Source organism: Oncorhynchus keta, chromosome 25 (assembly GCF_023373465.1).
Source record: "Oncorhynchus keta strain PuntledgeMale-10-30-2019 chromosome 25, Oket_V2, whole genome shotgun sequence".
NCBI classification, from domain to species: Eukaryota; Metazoa; Chordata; class Actinopteri; order Salmoniformes; family Salmonidae; genus Oncorhynchus; species Oncorhynchus keta.
In genome coordinates, this window is record NC_068445.1 from 9,053,462 (window position 1) to 9,072,170 (window position 18,709).

At 42.8% G+C, this 18,709-nt stretch overlaps 1 protein-coding gene across 1 annotated transcript; it reads right to left on the reverse strand.

The window, feature by feature from the left end:
- Positions 1–1,448: 1,448 nt before the first annotated feature.
- On the reverse strand, positions 1,449–9,813 carry LOC118358105 (annexin A1-like). Its single transcript, XM_035735574.2, has 13 exons — positions 9,620–9,813; positions 8,859–8,930; positions 8,299–8,389; positions 7,393–7,487; positions 7,116–7,229; positions 5,966–6,056; positions 5,800–5,879; positions 5,650–5,706; positions 5,439–5,532; positions 4,665–4,760; positions 2,630–2,688; positions 2,198–2,320; positions 1,449–1,830 (listed from the first exon to the last, which is right to left on the reverse strand). The coding sequence occupies exons 2-13, from the start codon at positions 8,916–8,918 to the stop codon at positions 1,771–1,773; spliced, it is 1,020 nt and encodes a 339-aa protein (XP_035591467.1). The 5' UTR covers positions 8,919–8,930; positions 9,620–9,813; the 3' UTR covers positions 1,449–1,770.
- Between the last annotated feature and the right edge of the window lie 8,896 nt (positions 9,814–18,709).

The window sequence follows — 18,709 nt, forward strand, 5'->3', positions numbered from 1 at the left end:
TCAAACGCTGTAGAAGAAAGCTGTTCAAATGATTCTTCCCATTGGGCACAAACTCTTTGAATCAATGTTTTTTCAATTTCATTTGTCAACGTATTGTGATGTGAAATCTGTGGAAAATGAATTGGATTTCAAAAAAATCATGGTCTCCCATCCAGGGTTTTAATCAACCCTAACCCCTAACCCTAACCCCAACCCCAACCCCTAACCCCTAACCCTGACCCCCAGTCCTACTTAGCTTTGATATGTCACTGACTACTACCAATGTGCTATTGTGAGAAGTCTGTTGATAACTAAATATATTCATTGTTGCTAGCGAAGTGAATCCAGGAAAATATTTACAGAAGTTTTTTTTTAAGTATATAAAAATTGGAACTCAAAATAACGAGGCTATTTACAGGGGGTACAACAGTACCGAGTCAATGTACGGGATACAGATTAGTCAAGGTAATTTGTACATGTACAGTGGGGCAAAAAATTTAGTAAGCTACCAATTGTGCAAGTTCTCCCACTTAAGATGAGGCCTGTAATTTACACTTCAACTATGACAGACAAAATGAGGGGAAAAAAATTATCCAGAAAATCACATTGTAGGATTTTTAATGAATTTGCAAATTATGGTGGAAAGTAAGTATTTGGTCAATAACGAAAGTTTCTCAATACTTTGTTATATACCCTTTGTTGGCAATGACAGAGGTCAAATGTTTTCTGTAAGTCTTCACACACCGTTGCTGGTATTTTGGCCCATTCCTCCATGCAGATCTCCTCTAGAGCAGTGATGTTTTGGGGCTGTTGCTGGCAAACACACACTTTCAACTTGAAAGGAACAATGCTTAACTGTAGTTAACAGCATACACACGTAGATGTTCCTCTTGTCCAGATGTGTTACGGCTGTGTGAAAAATCAATGTAAACAGTATATTCCATGAATCTGTTGGAGTGGGTCCAGTGTGCCTGGCCTGCTGGCCTTAATGTGGGCCATGACCAGCCTTCAAAGAGCTTCATGATGACCGAGGTGAGCACTTTATTGAAATTAGGCCTGCCTTACAATATGGTCGTATTGTAATGGATAGAATAAGTGGAACGGCGTCAAACATGTGGTTTTTGTATGCTTGATACTGTGTCCTTTATTACATTGAGCCCATCCTCCAAAAACTCCCACCCCCACCAGCCTCTTCTGCTTTACATGCACTAACATCACATGACCATCTTAGCTACTGTAAATTTAATACAATTAAAGCCATTTACAAATCGAGAGCGAGATCCTTAATTTGTATTAATCACACATATCATGTCTGCCTGTGTTTTACAATGTTGTGAATTGAGCTCACGGCATGGTCTTAAGTTGATTCTCAAATTAAACCTTAAGCTATATGCTGCATTTTGAAAATAATAAACATGCCATGTTGCAGAGACTTAAAAATACACACACACACAGATCAAGTCAGACAATTTGGAGCCACAAAACACTTTATTTGCACAAAGGACCAGTTATCCAGGCCACTGCATATTCTTGCCACACAAAATGGTGTCTGGTATATTGCACTATAGATCCTCAAGTCTGCTGAAGCTTGGCTAAATATTTGTCAATGCTGCTTACCATGTTTACTGTGCTCATTGCTGTTAGCAGGTAGAGAACAATGCATCATGACTGCCATTTCAGTTGTCATGAACCATAATATTTTGCATTTGGGAGTGGAACATTTATGTACATTATTCTCCATTGGCACTCATGCACTGTGGTAATTGGCTCCAGGTGAGATCTGAGAGAAAGTTAGTTGTCACTTCCACACAGGGCCAGTAGGATCTTCTCATAGTCTCCCTTGGTGTCATCCTAAGGAGGTAAGAGAGAACACAGAGTTACTCTGCAAAATGTAAAGGTCAATCATGTTTAGACATGTCACACCATTATACAATTTTAGTTAAATTATCTTCAGATGCCATATTTCCCAAATGGTTTGTCTTTTGTCCAAATGCCGAGTGGACCTAGTAATCAGAATGCCTTATACAATGTGATGCATTACTTAACTCGGAGGGGGTGGTGTCAGTTCCCCAGACCCAGATTAAGTGTAGTCCTGGATATAAAACATTCTCAATGGAGGATCTGTTTAATTAGATTTTTAATCCAGTACTATGCTTAATCTTTGAAAACAGTAACTTGTCTATTATTGCCACTAAAGAAAGTGGAGATGTTTGCTCACCAGAATTTCCTGGGAGAGGGTTTTCCCAAACGTCTTCTTGTACTCCTGTTTAATCCGGGCCAGGTCGACTTCAGACCTGCTCACCATGACCCGGGTCAGAATATTGGTCCTGGTTCCTTTACCCTGGGGTATGGCACAGACACACAAACTGAAGATGTATAACCGGATAGTGGAAGCTCCTTACCCTAAATCCAGATCTGTTTGTGCTGTCTTGTACAGTATGTGCATAACCAGTGTTCTTGTGTAGAATGTCACATCTTAAAACAAGTAGAAAAATGTACTAAACAGGGAGAAACTACCAGGATTTTTCCAACAAGAAATGCTCATTTTTGTTTTTAAATATGCATTTCTGTTACGTACCATAATGATCAGGACCCAGAGCAACCTCTCATCTGGTACATAAAACCTAACAATGTTTAACAGTTAACACACCTTCATTGCCAAGTTGAGCTTCTCAGCAAAGAAAGCAGGCTTGCTTCCAGCACACTTCACTGAAAGACAAAGGAAAAACAGTCAAGTGACATCATCGACAAGGGGCATTCTCCAAAACTGTCTCAAGGTAGGGACTTGCTTAAGGCCCCCAAAAGGCTAAGACTGGACAAGCGGGATAGGTAGAGGGGATTCAATCAAATGTTAATTACACATGCTTTGTAAACAGGTGTAGACAGTGAAATGTTTACTCACAGGCCCTTCCCAACGACGCAGAGAAAAATAGACAAGGAATAAAAACAATGAGTAGCAATAACTTGGCTATATACATGGGGTACAAGGACTGCGGCGATGTGCAGTGGTATGAGGTAGATATGTACATACAAGTATGGGTAAAGTGACTCGGCAACAGGATAGATATGCCTCTAATATCTATGTGAGGAGTCAGAAGAGTTTGTGCAAAAAGGGTCAATGCAGTTAACCAAATAGCTACCCCGGACTAACTATTTAGCAGGCTTACAGCTTAGGGGTAGAAGCTGCAGAGGATCCTGTTGGTTCCAGACTTTGTGCATCAGTAACGCTTTCCGTGTGGTAGCAGAGAGAACAGTCTATGACTTGGGTGTCTGATGTCATTAACAATTTGTAGAGCCTTCCTCTGACACAGCTTGGCATAGAGGTCCTGGATGGCAGGGACCTCTGCCTCAGTGATGTACTGGGCCGTACACACTACTCTGTGGCGCCTTGCGGTCAGATGCCAAGCAGTTGCCATACCAAGTCAAGACATTCGATGGTACAGCTGTAGAACTTTGAGGATCTGAGGGCCCATGCCAAATCTTTTTAGCCTCTTAAGGGGGAAGAAGCATTGTTGTGCCTTTTAACAACTGTTGGTGTGTGTGGACAATGACAATTCCTTAGCGACGTGGACATAACTTGAAGCTCTCAATCCGCTCAACTACAGCCCCGTTGATGTAGCTGGAGGCGTGCTCCGCCCTCTGTTTCCTGTAGTCCACAATCCTTTGCCTTGCTGACGTTGAGGAGAGGTTGTCCTGGCATCACACTGCCAGGCCTCTAACCTCCCTATAGGCTGTCTCATCATCGTAGGTGATCAGGCCTACCACAGTTGGGTTGTCAGCAAAGTTAACAATGGTGTTGGAGTCGTGAGCGGCCACGTAGCCGTGGGTGAACAGGGAGTACAGGAGGGAACTAAGCACGCATCCCTGAGGGGCCCCCGTGTTGAGGGTCAGTGTGGCGGATGTATCGTCTACCCTCACCACCTGGAGGCGGCCCTTCCGGAAGTCCAGGACCCAGTTGCAGAGGGAGGTGTTTAGTCCCAAGGTCCTGAGATTAGTGATGACTGTTGAGGGCACTATGGTGTTGAACACTGAGCTGTAGTCAATGAATAGCATTCTCACATAGGTGTTCCTTTTGTCCAGGTGGGAAAGGGCAGTGTTAAGTGCAAAAAAGACAGCATCTGTGGATCCTTTGGGGTGGTATGCAAATTGGAGTGGGTCCGGGGTGTCTGGGATGGTGGTGATGTGAGCCATGACCAGCCTTGCAAAGCATTTCATGGCTACAGATGCCATTTAGACGGGTTACCTTGACATTCTTGGGCACAGTGAGTATTTTGGTCTGCTTGAAACATGTAGGCATTATAGACTGGGTCAGGGAGAGGTTGAAAATGTCAGCTAAGAGACTTTCCAGCTGTTCCTATGGTCTTTTCTTAACCTCTTAGTCAGACAGAGCTCCATTGTCCACACAAAACAGAAGAGGAATGAAATGACAGGCATTTGCAATCAGTAATTGGATAATATGAAACCACATTTATATATAAAAAAAAGACAATTATTTTAGTCTCAAGACTTATTTTGCTCAGTGTGGCCTTATTTGAATGAAGAAAATGGAGCCCATGATGTAATGTTACAGGACTAAGGCCGAGTGAAGGGTGTGATGCAGCAGAAGACATGGATTGAGGGTGATGTCCTCAAATAATCTGTGTATTGGAATATTACTAGGCTTGGACCTGGCTATGTTCACTCACCTACGGCAGTCAGACAGTTCTCAATGTCTCCCTTCAGTTCCAGGTCAATAGCCTTTGCCACATCCACCTTACTGTACTTGGTGTACCTCTCAAACGCTGAGAGGAAGAGAGAGTGGGAAAGGATTATGTACTTGAAATTATTATCAACCATGTGTGCTTGTACATGCAGTGTATGAAAAAAACACATCTAGATTCTATTAGTATTTGTGGTGTTGACCAAAATTAACATTTTTTATTTTATCATTGAAGTCCACACTCAGGTATTTGCAGTGAAAAGAAATGTATGAAGTGTCTAAAATAAATTCTGGACAAATGTGTCACTTGACTTCAACAGAAGGGTGTCAGACTAATTTTGCGGGCTGCAGTCGGTCTTCACTGAGGTTCGGAGGGCCACACTTAAAATGTACTATACATCTTGGCAGTAAAAATAAGGTCCCATGTCACTTCCAATGCTCCCTGACTGTTAGCTTTCGTTTCAATGTAGGTCCATTATCATTTGTAGTTTTGATTTAGTTGGTCATTTAAAATGTTGACTGAATATATAAAATAAATAAACCCCCCACCCACCCCTACCAAAGCACCCGCAGGCAGGATTGAATGTGCTCGTGGGCCATATGTTTGACACCCCTGGTCTAACTGATGACAGAAACAAAATCACACTATAGAGCTACGACATAATGAACAGGTGGTGAGAAAATAATTAGTGTAAGGTTATTGGGCAATGTCTTCTTTACCAAATGTGTGTATACATGTGCAGTTTGTGTGTATATTCACCTTGGCGGAGCTGAGGAGCACTTCTGGTGGTCAGAATGTCAATGAAGACAGAGCAGTCTGTTCCCTTCCTCTTCTCTCCAGCCTCATACAGGGCCTAGACAGATACAGTAGGCACAGGCATCACACACACTGGGTTCGCATTACACATTGACTCTTTGAGGTGCCCAAACTTGATTCTGACACACATTCACTCTCTTCCTCTCCTCCATACCCTGGCATCACTGTCAGCAAGTTCCTGGTTCACCATGGTGTCCTCATTCCTAGTAGCCTACAGTAATCGAGTGAGAGGGTGAGTGATGTTTAAAGCTAAATATTTTGGCACAATTAACAAACTATAAAACACACAAAGAATAAAACACACCTTGCAGAGCGAGAGCAGAGCATTCCTGAAGTCTGCGCCTGTGTCAGATTTGATGTCATCCTCTAGCTCTTTTTTGTATTCTAGCAATGAAAATGCCATGATTGGTTAATTGTAAATATCACATACAGGACATTTACATAGACATATTTACATATTGCGGACACACCTCCCTTATAGACTTTCTTTATCTCTCTGATCTCCTTATTGGTCCTGGAGGCCAGAATCTCAACCAGAGTATCCTCGTCTGTGCCCAATCCCTGAGAGAGAAGTCGAGAGGGGAGAGGTGTGAACAGTCAACAAGGACAAAAGGGTCAGGTCACATCAGTCGTAAAGCTAAGAAAAGTCCAGGATCTGATAACACAAACAGAAAGTGCAGGGTAGTGTTAATTATGCCCCAAACACAAAACATGGAGGGACTACCTGCACTTGTTCAATAATAGCTCATTTTTGAGTCTACCGCTATACCAGACACATCACACATCATGAAATCTAAAGTACAGTAGATACTCGTCAGCACCATCTCCTCACATATTAAAACAGTCCCACCAGTTGTAAAAGTCACATTTTTTTGCCTCACAACAGTGTAATAATACATCAGAATGAGTCACTCTGGGCTGAATGTGAGGAAGTGAGTGGGTGTGTGTGACTAAGCAGCAGACCAAGAATACTGAATGACGACATCGCATCTCCTTCTTTAGAACAGATTCATTACTCAGTGGTGTAAAGTACTTAAGTATTACTTTGAAGTACTTTTACTGAAGTCGTTTTTGGGGGTATTTATATTTGACAACTTGTACTATTACTTCCCTAAAGAAAAATATATATTTTTTAATCCATACATTTCCCCTGACACCCAAAAGTACTCGTTACATTTTGAATGCTTAGCAGGGCAGGAAAATGGTCCAATTCACGCACTTATCAACAGAACACAAACCCTGGTCATCCCTACTGCCTTTCATCTGGCAGACTCACTAAACACAGGCTTCGTTTGTAAATTATGTCTGAATGTTAGTGTGCCCCTGGCTATCCATAAATAAAAGTGCCATCTGATTTGATTAATAAAATTATTTATACTTCAATACATTTTAAACCAAATACTTTCACTCAAGTAGAATTTCACTGGATGTCTTACTCGAGTCCTTTTCTATTGAGGTATCTTTACGGTTACTCTTCCCCACCACTGATTACTCTTTAAATATTTGTATTCTGTTACAGTCTCTAGGCTTACCCAAACAAGAGGGAATCTGCACAGTTGTTTGTAATCTAAGTAGTAGTATATTCAGAGTTAGTGAGTGACTAGCTGCGTGCACGTTTACCTTCATGGCCAGTTTGAGCTGTTGGGCGTCATATTGGGCTGGGGTCTTGAGCAGAGCCAGAACCACATCCTCCAGGTCTCCCTTTAGGGCAGACTTCAGGGCAGTCTCCAGAGGCTGCAGAGAGAGGGGTGACACGCTTCCACAGTCATACAAGTGTGTGTGTTAGGCTGGAGTTTGCACAATTTCTATCATTCCATCGGTTCTAAAGTGCAAACTCCACCCACCCGCTGCATATCCTAAACCAAACTACTGTGTTGGTAAGTGTGTCACAGCTTACCTTGCCACTAGCCTTCTCATAGGTAGCTTTGATCTGCTGTCTCTGGGCGTTGCTCCTCCTCACCAGCACATCAATGATGGTGTTCTCATCCACACCTACATCACAAGATGACCTTGTTCAATAAGAAAGGCTGTTGCGTATGTTGCCTAATCCATGAGCCTTTTTTTTACTAATACAAAATCTGAATGGCCCTGGCCAAATGGTGAAGCAACCCTGACTACTCACCAGCAAGAAACAATGAACACTGACCCGGACATGCTCACACTAGTGTTGTCATGATACTCAATTTTGTACTTTGCTACCAGGCTTAGTATCACGATATTCAATACAGAAACGATACTCGTATGGCTCAGTTGGTAGAGCATGGCGCTTGCAACGCCAGGGTTGTGAGTTTGAAAAAAATGTCACTACTGTAAGTTCTTATTTACAGAGGGTATACACATTTGTTAAGGCACACGAAAGTTCACATGTTCCAGAAGGCATTTCTACCAAAAAACAATTATAAAAAATAAAAAAAATAGTTTACATTCAAATGGCTCTCCTGTAAGTAGGTACACGAGACATACACTTAGTGTCCTAACACGAGTAACATATTTCCAACTTGACAGAGTGAATGGGGTGATTAAGGAAATGTGTGTGATTGATATATATCAATGTGTAAGGTGCTGTTAAACAAATTCTGTGCTCGTCTCAGCCAAAGCTGGAAATATCTAACAATTAATGATAGTGTTGTTTAATTATATTATTTATGTCTGCTACATGTGAATTGTTTTGTTTGACTGAAACAAAAAGGTAATAAAACTTTAAATTGAAAACAAAAAGTGCATGGAGAGACATTTGTGGTACGGGACCTAGCTAGGGGTGAAAGTAGATATGTAACAGACATATAGAATATGTCAATCTCACCTTTGGCCTTGATGGCCTTATCCAAGATGCCTACATCCCCATCGACACTGAAATGCGGGTCAGGAGTCACAGTGCCCTGATTGGGTAAGGTCTGAGAGATTCGAGAGAGAACACTTAGTTTCCATGCAGTGAATTAATGTATATCTTCACAAAATACAGAACAATGATATAGAAGCAAAGAAATGAACAGCCCATACCACATAGAGTATGTTAACAATCATACAAAGAATATGTTACTGACAGGGGAAAGTGCAGGAATTGTGCAGTTTTCCCCCGGTTTCAACTGTTTCTGAAGGGAAGGGCTCCTAAATTCCTTTTTATGAGTCACAAGTATGCTCCTCCCATTATTTTGCATCTCAGACTCTGACCCCCTTTCTTTATCTTTAACAGCCATCCCTTTTGGTCTGACTTCTCTGTCCTACCTCCCCGGTCCCCCTCCTTTCAATCCAGCTAAAAATATACAAACACTGCCTGGTAACTTTCCACACATGCATACCACAAGGGGGGGAAAAAAAAGCTGATTTGGGAAGTTCCCTCTAGAAAGTGGAGCAGAACCTTACCGAGTCATCGGGCAGGCCCAGATAGACGGTCTGCTGCAAGAAGGCTGCGATGAAGGACATGGTGGTATGGGTCTGAAGAGAGAGGACAAGGGTGATTCAATAATAACCACAGTATTAATAACATCCTTTGTATTGAACACCAAGGCCTTTTGCATTTCTGAGTGTTAAATGGAGGGATGAAAGGCTCTTTGTTTCCAGAATATGCTACAGTACAAGACCAATTTGGTCAAATTACATTTCAGTGGACTCATCCAACAACCTCGTACACTTTATGACTCATTGAATCTGGTACAAAATAAAATATTTGGCTATGACTGCCACTTAGATAGGATACATCATTACAGAGTAAAATTAAACATGCCTATAACATGTGGATATAATTCGTGTTTATGCACAAATTATGCATTTGTCACCGCAGAACAAATTGCCCCCATCTATTTCACAATGGTATGGCAAAAGTCGTGTGATGACCACGCCTAGAATTAGAATCATGTAGAACTCGCCCAAAACATTAACCGTTTCGTCAATTAGTTCAATGGTTTTCAAGAAATAACAGGATCCCCTATATAAAAGTATTCTTCAAAAATAATGAAAAAGTCACTACTACGCCAGCCACGCACACACGCCTACCTAAACGACAAACAAACAAGGATGTAGGTAAAGTACAGTAAAGTTCCTTGACAACGTAGCCGTATTTAGAATGTAGGCTAGCGGGGAAGTTACTTTCCCAGTTTAACACAGTTCAAACAAATTACTGTTACCTGGGCTCGATGTCGCGGTGTTCAAGTTCCTGGAGTAGGTTTATCGAATCAAAAATAGGATATTTTACCGGCTGCCCAAAGATAGGGACTGGAAAACTTTCTCAGACTGAGCTTGCAGAGACGTTGTGAAGTTGCGCTCATGTATTTATACAGCCACACGATAAACCCCACCTAGCAATGTGCATCCCACAATTGCGCTTCACTACCATGACTGGTACTACGGAAAAGTTTCCATGCAGTCCAATAAGGAAAATTGAAAATCCTGACACAATTTGGTTAAATGAAAACAGATGTGGAATGTTCAATTGCCCTCTTGAGTTGATGTTAACAAATTACATATTTAATATATACACTACAAATTGAGAGGTAAAAATAGATTTCTTAAACCACGTTTCCATTCCAGTTTTGTATGTGAGTAAATCAAAACAGCGCTGATGGAAACAGGAAGTTAAGGTAAAATGTTAGAAATGCCGACAAAATCAATTGTTTGTTCAACATTGTGGGATCTGTTTGTGTCAGTAAAATGAATTATGCGAGAAATGTCGGTGGAAAGGACTTGATGCGCAACTATAAATAATATCAAAATAAACTTGGAGTCACGAGATTATATGGTGTGTGGTCCTTCCACGAGGACTCGAGAAACCATGAGGTTTATTAGGCTACAAATGAAACAAGTTATGATGAACATTGGAGGCTGCTGGTGGGAGGATAATAATGGCTTGAATGCAGCAAATTGAATGGCATCCAACACGTGGAAATAATGTGTTTGATGTATGTGATACCATTCCACTTATTCCGCTCAAGCCGTTACCATGAGCCCGTCCTCCCCAATTAAGGTGCCACCAACCTCCTGGTGAAAGTGCAGAGTGATCTTAATGCGCCTTTCTAATAAACATCAATGATCTACTTCTGGTGACATGATGCTTGATTGCTGTTTGAGAAATACAAGTATTATCGCTCTTATCAATAATAATCTCATCATCTAGACTCGTCTATCCCATATGCACTACACAGGACGCACTGCAACTGCCTCTGCAACGCAATGCAGCAAGGCAAACCCAGCGTTCTATTGGAAATGTATGTACTTCGGGGCCCAGATTCACAAAACACTTCTTACGCAAAAATGTAAGAAGCTTCTTAAGAAAAAAATGAAGAAGTTCATAAAATGCTTCGTGAATCCAATTACTCAACAATATCTCAAGATTTAATGATTTTCTTCTCAAAAATCTTATTACAAATATTATTAAGATATTTGTTGCCAGGCAACCGTTTTTGCTAGCTATCTAGCTAAACATGTTCAATTGCTTTCAATTGCTTTTTCTCTCACTGACCTGAGTTCAAGACAACGGTTTAGCTGTCTTGGAATTAAGAACATTTCCAATAACTTTATTTTCAAGAATCTAATTTCTTCTTAATTTTTTGCTTAAGAAGAAACATAAGACATTTGCTTAACTTTCTTCTTTAGGAAAAATGGCAGTTAAGAAGACATTTCTTCTTAAGAAGGTTTTGTGAATCTGGTCCCAGGTGTACCAAAATGAAATAACTACAAAGATTTTTTATAACTAAACCAAGATAGACCACAACAAACAATAAATGAGTCATAGTGGGCAGAACAAGCAAGGAAGTGGGCATAGCCAAGCACGAACTAGCAAGATCCAATTGACGCGTTCTAGCGTGCATCCGCATATTTCCGTCAGGGAACGCCACATCTGTGAAGTGCACGTGTGCAATAACTCCATTCGCCTTTGTTCTCCTTCTAAACAACGTGCTTTTTAAAATATTTTGCAAAGGGTAAAGTATACAAAACGTAGTCCAGTTTGTTGATAACTGTATTGAGATCAAATGTGTCATCAGTGAGAAAATCTGCAGAATGTCTGCCCAAATTCACTCCCACAGCTGGCCAGTAGGCTTCCTCTCACTACCATGTTTGGTATATTTGGTAGTGAGTGGATGCGGTGAAATAACTGTCTCATTGTTCTATCTGCGAAGCCAATGTTTGTGTGATCGAGGCGTTAGGCTATGAAAGTTTTGCCTCTGGGAGTGTAATTGAGCCAAAAGGGGTTCCCTTAAAGGTGCAATATGCAGAAATCACTACACCATTTCCTGGTTGCTAACATAGTTAGTCTACTTTCCGTTTATTTGACAAAACAAGCAATATATTGTGTAAGTAATCATTGTCCCATCCAAACCACTGTGAAATATATTTTCAATAAACAAAAATATGGTATTTAAAGCTGGTGTACAAAACTGAAAGTAAAAGACCCAAAAAACGAAACATAAGAATGGGAAGCATAGAAATTATGCACATACAGTTGAACATATCTACTGCTTCTTAGACTTGCTTTCAATGAAAATGACATATCTATAACACACATTTCTATGTGAATTTGGTCAGATCGCCCAAAAAGTTACATATTGCAGCTTTCAGAGGTTGAAACAGCAGCTGCCATAGAGAGAGAGAGAGAGAGTCAAAAACAGCAGGTTAGCACAAACTCCCCCTGACATGTGGGAGCTGTTTCCGGATAGGTTGTTAGGGGGCCGGACATCTGCTCATCCTCTTGACCATACAGGTCACACAATACTTGCAGTCTCCCCCAAGCAGTGGTAGAAAGCAACATCTTTGTCTGCCCATCAACAACTGGACTCACTCATATCGCTGGACTTCTAGGATGGTGTGCGTGCCCAAAGTGAGTTGTGTGAAGTGTAGATTGTTCTTAACAGTTAGTTGTTACTAATGTTTTATGCTGCCTTGGTGTATAGCTGTATTGCAATATGTGCAGGTAGAAGAAGCGGGGGTCCTGGGCTACATGGTTACATGTGGTCTGCGGTTGTGAGGCCAGTTGGGCATACTGCCAAATTCTCTAGAACGACATTGGAGGCGGCTTATGGTATAGAATGGAACATTCAATTCTATGGTAACAGCTCTGGTGGACATTCCTTCAATCAGCATGTCAATTGCACGCTCCCTCAAATCTTGAGACATCTGCGGCATTGTGTTGTGTGACAAAACTGCACATTTTAGAGTTGCCTTTTATTGTCCTCAGCCCAAGGTGTACCTGTGTAGTGATAATGCTGTTTAATCAGCTAATTGATATGACACACCTGTCAAGTGGATGGATTATCTTGACAAAGGAGAACTGCTCACTAACAAATATGTAAACAAATTTGTGCCCAACATTTGAGAGAAATAGAACATTTCTGGGATCTTTTACTTCAGCTCATGAAACATGGGACCAACTGTCATGTCTAGTCCCACTCCTCCCCTCCGACATTCGACGTCGCTGGTCAACTAACCACTGGTCCTGGCAACCCATATTTACACACACCTGGCAACCCATATTTACACACACCTGGCAACCACCATTACGCATACCTGCGTCTCATCATCACTCACACCTGGACCTCATTACTCCCTGATTACTTACCCTTCTTATATCACTCTTTTATCATTAGTTTTCAGGTAGTATTGCACACTGTTTTCATGTCAGGTGCTGCTCTTGTTTTGGGCCATGTTATTGAACTCACTAACTGCGTCCTGATTACCTGTGTCTACGTTACAAAATACTACCTCACCAAATGGAATCAGCGGTTAAGTTACGCAGGACATCTCCCAGATGGTCAGCAAATAGACACTTACTTCTCCAACACCACGACCAGCTGGCACAACTGGGGATGGCTATGGAAGAGGTCCTCCTTGTTCTTTGACATTTCCAGAGGGGTGTCACCTCCAACCACCGGAGGATTCTCCACCACGGGTCGAGCCAGCACCCCAGCCTGTCCAATAGTCTGCCCATGTCAACGATGCCCGTTTGTCCCTCCCAGACAAATATGATGGGTCTCCATCCAAATCACGTGGCTTCCTACTCCAGTGCTCCCTCTTTCACTCATCAGATGAGAGCCCACACCACTGAGAGGTCTAAGGTTGCCACGGTTATTTCCCTGCAGACCAGGTGAGTGTTGGAGTGGGCTACGGTTGTCTGGCGGATCTTGGTTCCTATGAGGGGTTCAGCGGGGTCTTCGACCATCCACCAAAGGGGGGTGAGCGCCTACTCCAACTACGGCAGGAAGGCCAGACCACGGTGGCATAAGCACTCACCTTTCAGACAGTAGCAGCATCCAGCGGATGGAATGAACCGGCTTGCGCGAAGAAGTCAAGCTGCAGTTGGCATGCTGAGATGACACTTTAACCTTCGACTCACTCAATCCAATGGTCATCCGTCTGGATAACCTTTGGGAGCGTCTGTAGCCCCATTGCCTCTCTCCCTCCTTGTTGACCATTCTGAATCCGAACCTGAACCCCATGGAGGTAGGGGCAACATCTCTCCGTGGCATCGCCAGAGACAGCTGGGGCTCTGTCCCTATTGCGGCCAGGAGGGTTACCGGTGTCAGTGGTGTCCGGTACGCCCGAACCTCCATGGTTAGGGCATCCACCGGTATGTTCCACTAGTGCAGAGGGGCGGACACGTGACCTTCCATATCCCAGGGTTGGCATGAGTATTCCATTTTCATTGTTTTCTGCCAAACCCTTTACGGTTCCTATTTCGCTGGCTGTTGTATCTAGCTCTAGTGGAACTTCATTGACCAGGTCCTCGCCTCCTCCCTGAACTTAACCTCATACCCGTTCTCCTCTCCTTTTCCTATCCAAGCTCTGGACACAGAACCTTTGGGATTCAGCTCAGTGATACACATCACAGCACCCTCACGTGGGACCTATGCACCAGAAAAGCCTTCCCTCCGCACCTGTACACAAGGTAATCCTTGATCTCCCGTGGCTCCAACATCACATGGTCAAGTAGGAAAATTACCGCTCGGTGATCAGGATGTCAGAGGACCTGCTTTTCCGTATCCTGTGGTTCCATGCCGGTTGAGAGCCCTGTGAGTGTCCACCAGCCAATCAATTGGTCCTGCCATATTTTTGGCCCTGTGTGTTGGGATGTAGATGTGGACATCCGCCAGGCTCTGGAGTGAAACCCACTCCTGCCACCTGCCCTCCAGAGTGCAGCTATGTTCCCACAGGGGTGAGCGTTCGGCTGTTGGCCTGGGTACACACATCCCTCGCCACTGGACACTCTATCACCCACACTATTAATCCCTTTCTGATAAATACTAGTGGCCCACTTTGGCGCAGGACGTAGCCCACTGAGCACAATCTGAACCTGAATTGACAATCCAAATCCCCCCGCAACAGTACAACTCCTTCCTGTGCCTCAGCGTCCGTGGTCTCGTCAGTCCATTGACTTTGGTACTGATCTCCCCTCTTTTGATGGTTTTACCATAATTTTGCTGATAGTGGACAGATTCTCTAAATCATGCTGTTTCATCCCTGTCTGGGCTCCCTACCGCTCTCCAGGTCACTGAGGCACTGTTCCAGCAGGTCTTCTGGCACTATGGCCTTCTGGAGGCCCACAATTCACATCACGGGTATGGAAAGGCTTCATGGAAAAGCTGGGGGTCACAGTCAGCCTCACCTCCAGGTACTGTCCTCAGCCGAACAGGCAGGTGGAGAGAACCTGGAGCTGGGGAGGTTCCTGAGGAGTCACTGCCAGGACCGGCAGGTGGAGTGGGCCTGTCATGCCAAATAGTGTCCCCTCTGCGCCACAATGGGATTCGACGAGTTCTAGCTTCTGTTGCTAGGGCTGTTGCGAGAACATTCTGACCGGATTACAAAATGAACCAAAGCGTCCATTGCTATGCTGGTTGCTTGGCTCTATTTTACTTCATAGCGCTCGTGAAGGAAGGAGATTGCAGGCAGTTCTATTTCACCGCATAAACACTCGCGCAGTCCACGCAAAGTTATTTCCTCAGAATTGCTCTCCATGGATGGTGTCTTTGATGGTGACAACCTGACTACCTGCTGCTTCAGAGGACTGGAAAGAGAACACACTTTCCTTACCATGTCTTTATATAATAATTTCATCTGTGTTTAGATTGATGTTACTAGCTACTGTACTTATTTACCTCAGCCTGCCTAGCCATTTACAGTGGCTGTTTTATTTAACTCTAGCTAACTACTGTTATTGTAGCTTGCACTTCAATGGCATCCCTCCGATTTTTCTTTTATCTTTCCAAACAGGCGAAGTACTATGAAGAAACCACTGATCTCGACAACCATTCAGGGTAACGTTAAGCTTCTATTAGATAACTGGGCGTATGTAGCTATGTACAACCATTTTCCATCTTGCTAGCTATACCTATTGTTCAGTGGAGGCTGCTGAGGGGAGGATGGCTCATAATGTCTGGAATGGTATCCAACACGTGGTTTCCATGTGGTTGATATCATTCAATTGACTCCATTCGAATCCCCCTCAGCAGCCTCGACTGATGTTATGTCTGTCATATTGAGGTGTCTAGCTATAAGGTAAACCTGATTAATCAAATGGATAGGTGTAAGCAATTATGGTAACTCCAAATGACCTTAACTAGGTCTCTTCGCTAGACAGACAGAGGGGAGGGGAGGTGTCCCATCCACCGGAACCAGTGCGTTCAGATCACTCTGATTCTTTGTGCTCTGAGTCGGAGGGGGACCAGCCTGAGGTAAGCTATACCTTCCAAAAGTGTTAAAGTACATATCTCCCATTTCTAACACAGCACTAATCATCACATTTTCTCACAGTAAAGTGTAACCTGTGTGTTTGTCTCGGTCTCCTACCTGTTCCCTCTAAATTCTGCTCCTGTTCTCCAGGAGCTAGGGGTTCTGCCTAACACCCAGACCTGGATATACCTGATGTCCTCCATTACCAACTACATAACATCAGATACTGTTGTCATTATCTGTTAAGTTTTCTTGCTTTATCATAATGTGAGACCCAGATAAAAAATAAAACGGATTTGCATATGAATGGAGTGGAGACTTACTTACTTCGTAGAGTAAGTAACTTTAATGTGTCACGCAGATTACACTTTGTTTGCCAGTAACGTAGCGATGTTTAAGACATGGATTTCATGTTGTAATGTTAACAAGGTACCCAAAAGTAGTTTGAATTAATGTTTTAATTTGATTAGTTAAGCAACTTGTTCAAACAGTGAAATTGTGGTCGGAATGCTGCCTTGTTAGCATAGCGACGATGAAAAGAATGTAATTTAGGTGGTAATCTCAAACTCTAATCATTGGGTCATCACACCGTTGATACAGCAACTGACGCTAATAGTTTATAGAATCCCATTGTGACGCAGAGGACACTATTTGTCATGACAGGCCCGATTCTTTCCTTGGGTGGAGTATGCCCAGAATTAGTTGTCATTCATCCACTGGGCTGACTACCTTCCAGTGTGTTCTGGGTTACCAGTCAGCCCTGGCCCCATGGACTCCAAGCCAGACCGACGCGCCATCCGCCTCAAGGAGCAGGCGGTTCATCACAGCAGTGAGGTGTCGTGGATATTCTAATCCATAATGAGGAGAGACATGAACCACTAACAATCAGATATTCTTTATTCAAAAAGTATTAATAAGAGAGCAAGTCACCATACACACAGTGTGATTAGAGCGAGCTCAGAGATTCTGATTTGGGGCTTGCTTTATAAAGCCCAACCTTGTTACTTCTCCTTAATCCACCACAACTGTCTCAATGTGTCGAACGAACTGATCTCTACTGGATGAGGTGGCCAAATATTCTGAGTCCTCTGTGTTCTCTTGTGAGTTAAGAACTGGTTGGTCTTAGAATAGAGGATTTTTATTTTTTTTATTCCACCTTTATTTAACCAGGTAGGCAAGTTGAACAAGTTCTCATTTACAATTGCGACCTGGCAATAAGGATAAGGAGAGACTTTGTTCAGAACGGAGAAGCCTCATTTCGAACATGCAAGTTTCAGAATAGAGGGTGGGGTTAAGAACAGGAGCTGTGCACAGCCTTAGTGGATTCGGTACAGAGTTCGGTGAAAACAGCAATTTACACAACCAGTGTACATAACTATCATTTAAAGGGGGGGGGTTGTTGTACACTATCATGTTTCCTCCCCTTCGACATCACCGGTCTACTAACTACTGGTCCTGGCAACCCATCTTCACGCACACCTGCATCTCATCAGTCACAACTGGACCTCATTGCTCCCTGCTTATTTACCCTTCTAATAGCACTCTTTTGTTACTAGTTTTCAGGTAGTGTTGTTTGTTTCTGTGTCAGATGCTTCTCTTGTTTTGCATCATTCCAGGTTCATTGATATTAAACTCACTAACTGCACCTGCTTCCTGCGTCTACGTTACACCTTATGTTGCGTTTTATATTTTTGTTCAGTATACATTCCCATACTCATCTTCCTTGTGTGTTTAAATAAAGTTCCTTTGTAACACTACGGCTGCTTTATTCCCCTCTAACTGGGGGCGGTGTCAATTGGGCACAAACCAGTCAAATGCGTAGAGCATTTTATTTCACTCAGAAGTGTTTCCATACTTGAGGGGTGTGTCTATACACTACCGTTCAAAAGTTTGGGGTCACTTAAATGTCCTTGTTTTTTTGGGGGGAAAAAAGCTTTATTGGGCCATTAAAATAACATAATTTTGATCAGAAATACAGTGTAGACATTGTTAATGTTGTGAAATACTATCGTAGCTGGAAACGGCAGATTTTATTTATGGAATATCTAGAGGCCCATTATCAGCAACCATCCCTCCAGTGTTCCAATGGCACGTTGTGTTAGCTAATCCAAGTTTATCATGTTAAAAGGCTAATTGATCATTAGAAAACCCTTTTGCAATTATGTTAGCACAGCTGAAAACTGTTGTGGTTAATAAGCAATAAAACTGGCTTCCTTTAGACTCGTTGAGTATCTGGAGAATCAGCATTTGTAGGTTCGATTACAGGCTCAAAATGGCCAGAAACAAAGAACTTTCTTCTGAAACTCGTCAGTCTATTCTTGTTCTGAGAAATGAAGGCTATTCCATGTGAGAAATTACCAAGAAACTGAAGATCTCGTACAACGCTGTGTACTACTCCCTTCACAGAACTGTCTCTATCCAGAATAGAAAGGAGAGGGAGGCCCTGGTGCACAACTGAGCAAGAGGACAAGTACATTAGCGTGTCTAGTTTGAGAAACAGACGCCTCACAAGTCCTCAACTGGCAACTCCATTAAATAGTACACGCAAAACACCAGTC

What these genes read in the sequence shown, in the direction of transcription:
- LOC118358105 (XM_035735574.2), bottom strand. Translation starts at nt 8,918, where the DNA reads ATGTCCTTCATCGCAGCCTTCTTGCAGCAGACCGTCTATCTGGGCCTG. An exon ending in TTGCTGACAGTGATGCCAGG is followed by an intron (nt 5,533 to 5,649) that starts GTATGGAGGAGA and finishes GTATCTGTCTAG; the next exon opens with GCCCTGTATGAGGCTGGAGA. An exon ending in TGCTCCTCAGCTCCGCCAAG is followed by an intron (nt 4,761 to 5,438) that starts GTGAATATACAC and finishes TCTTCCTCTCAG; the next exon opens with CGTTTGAGAGGTACACCAAG.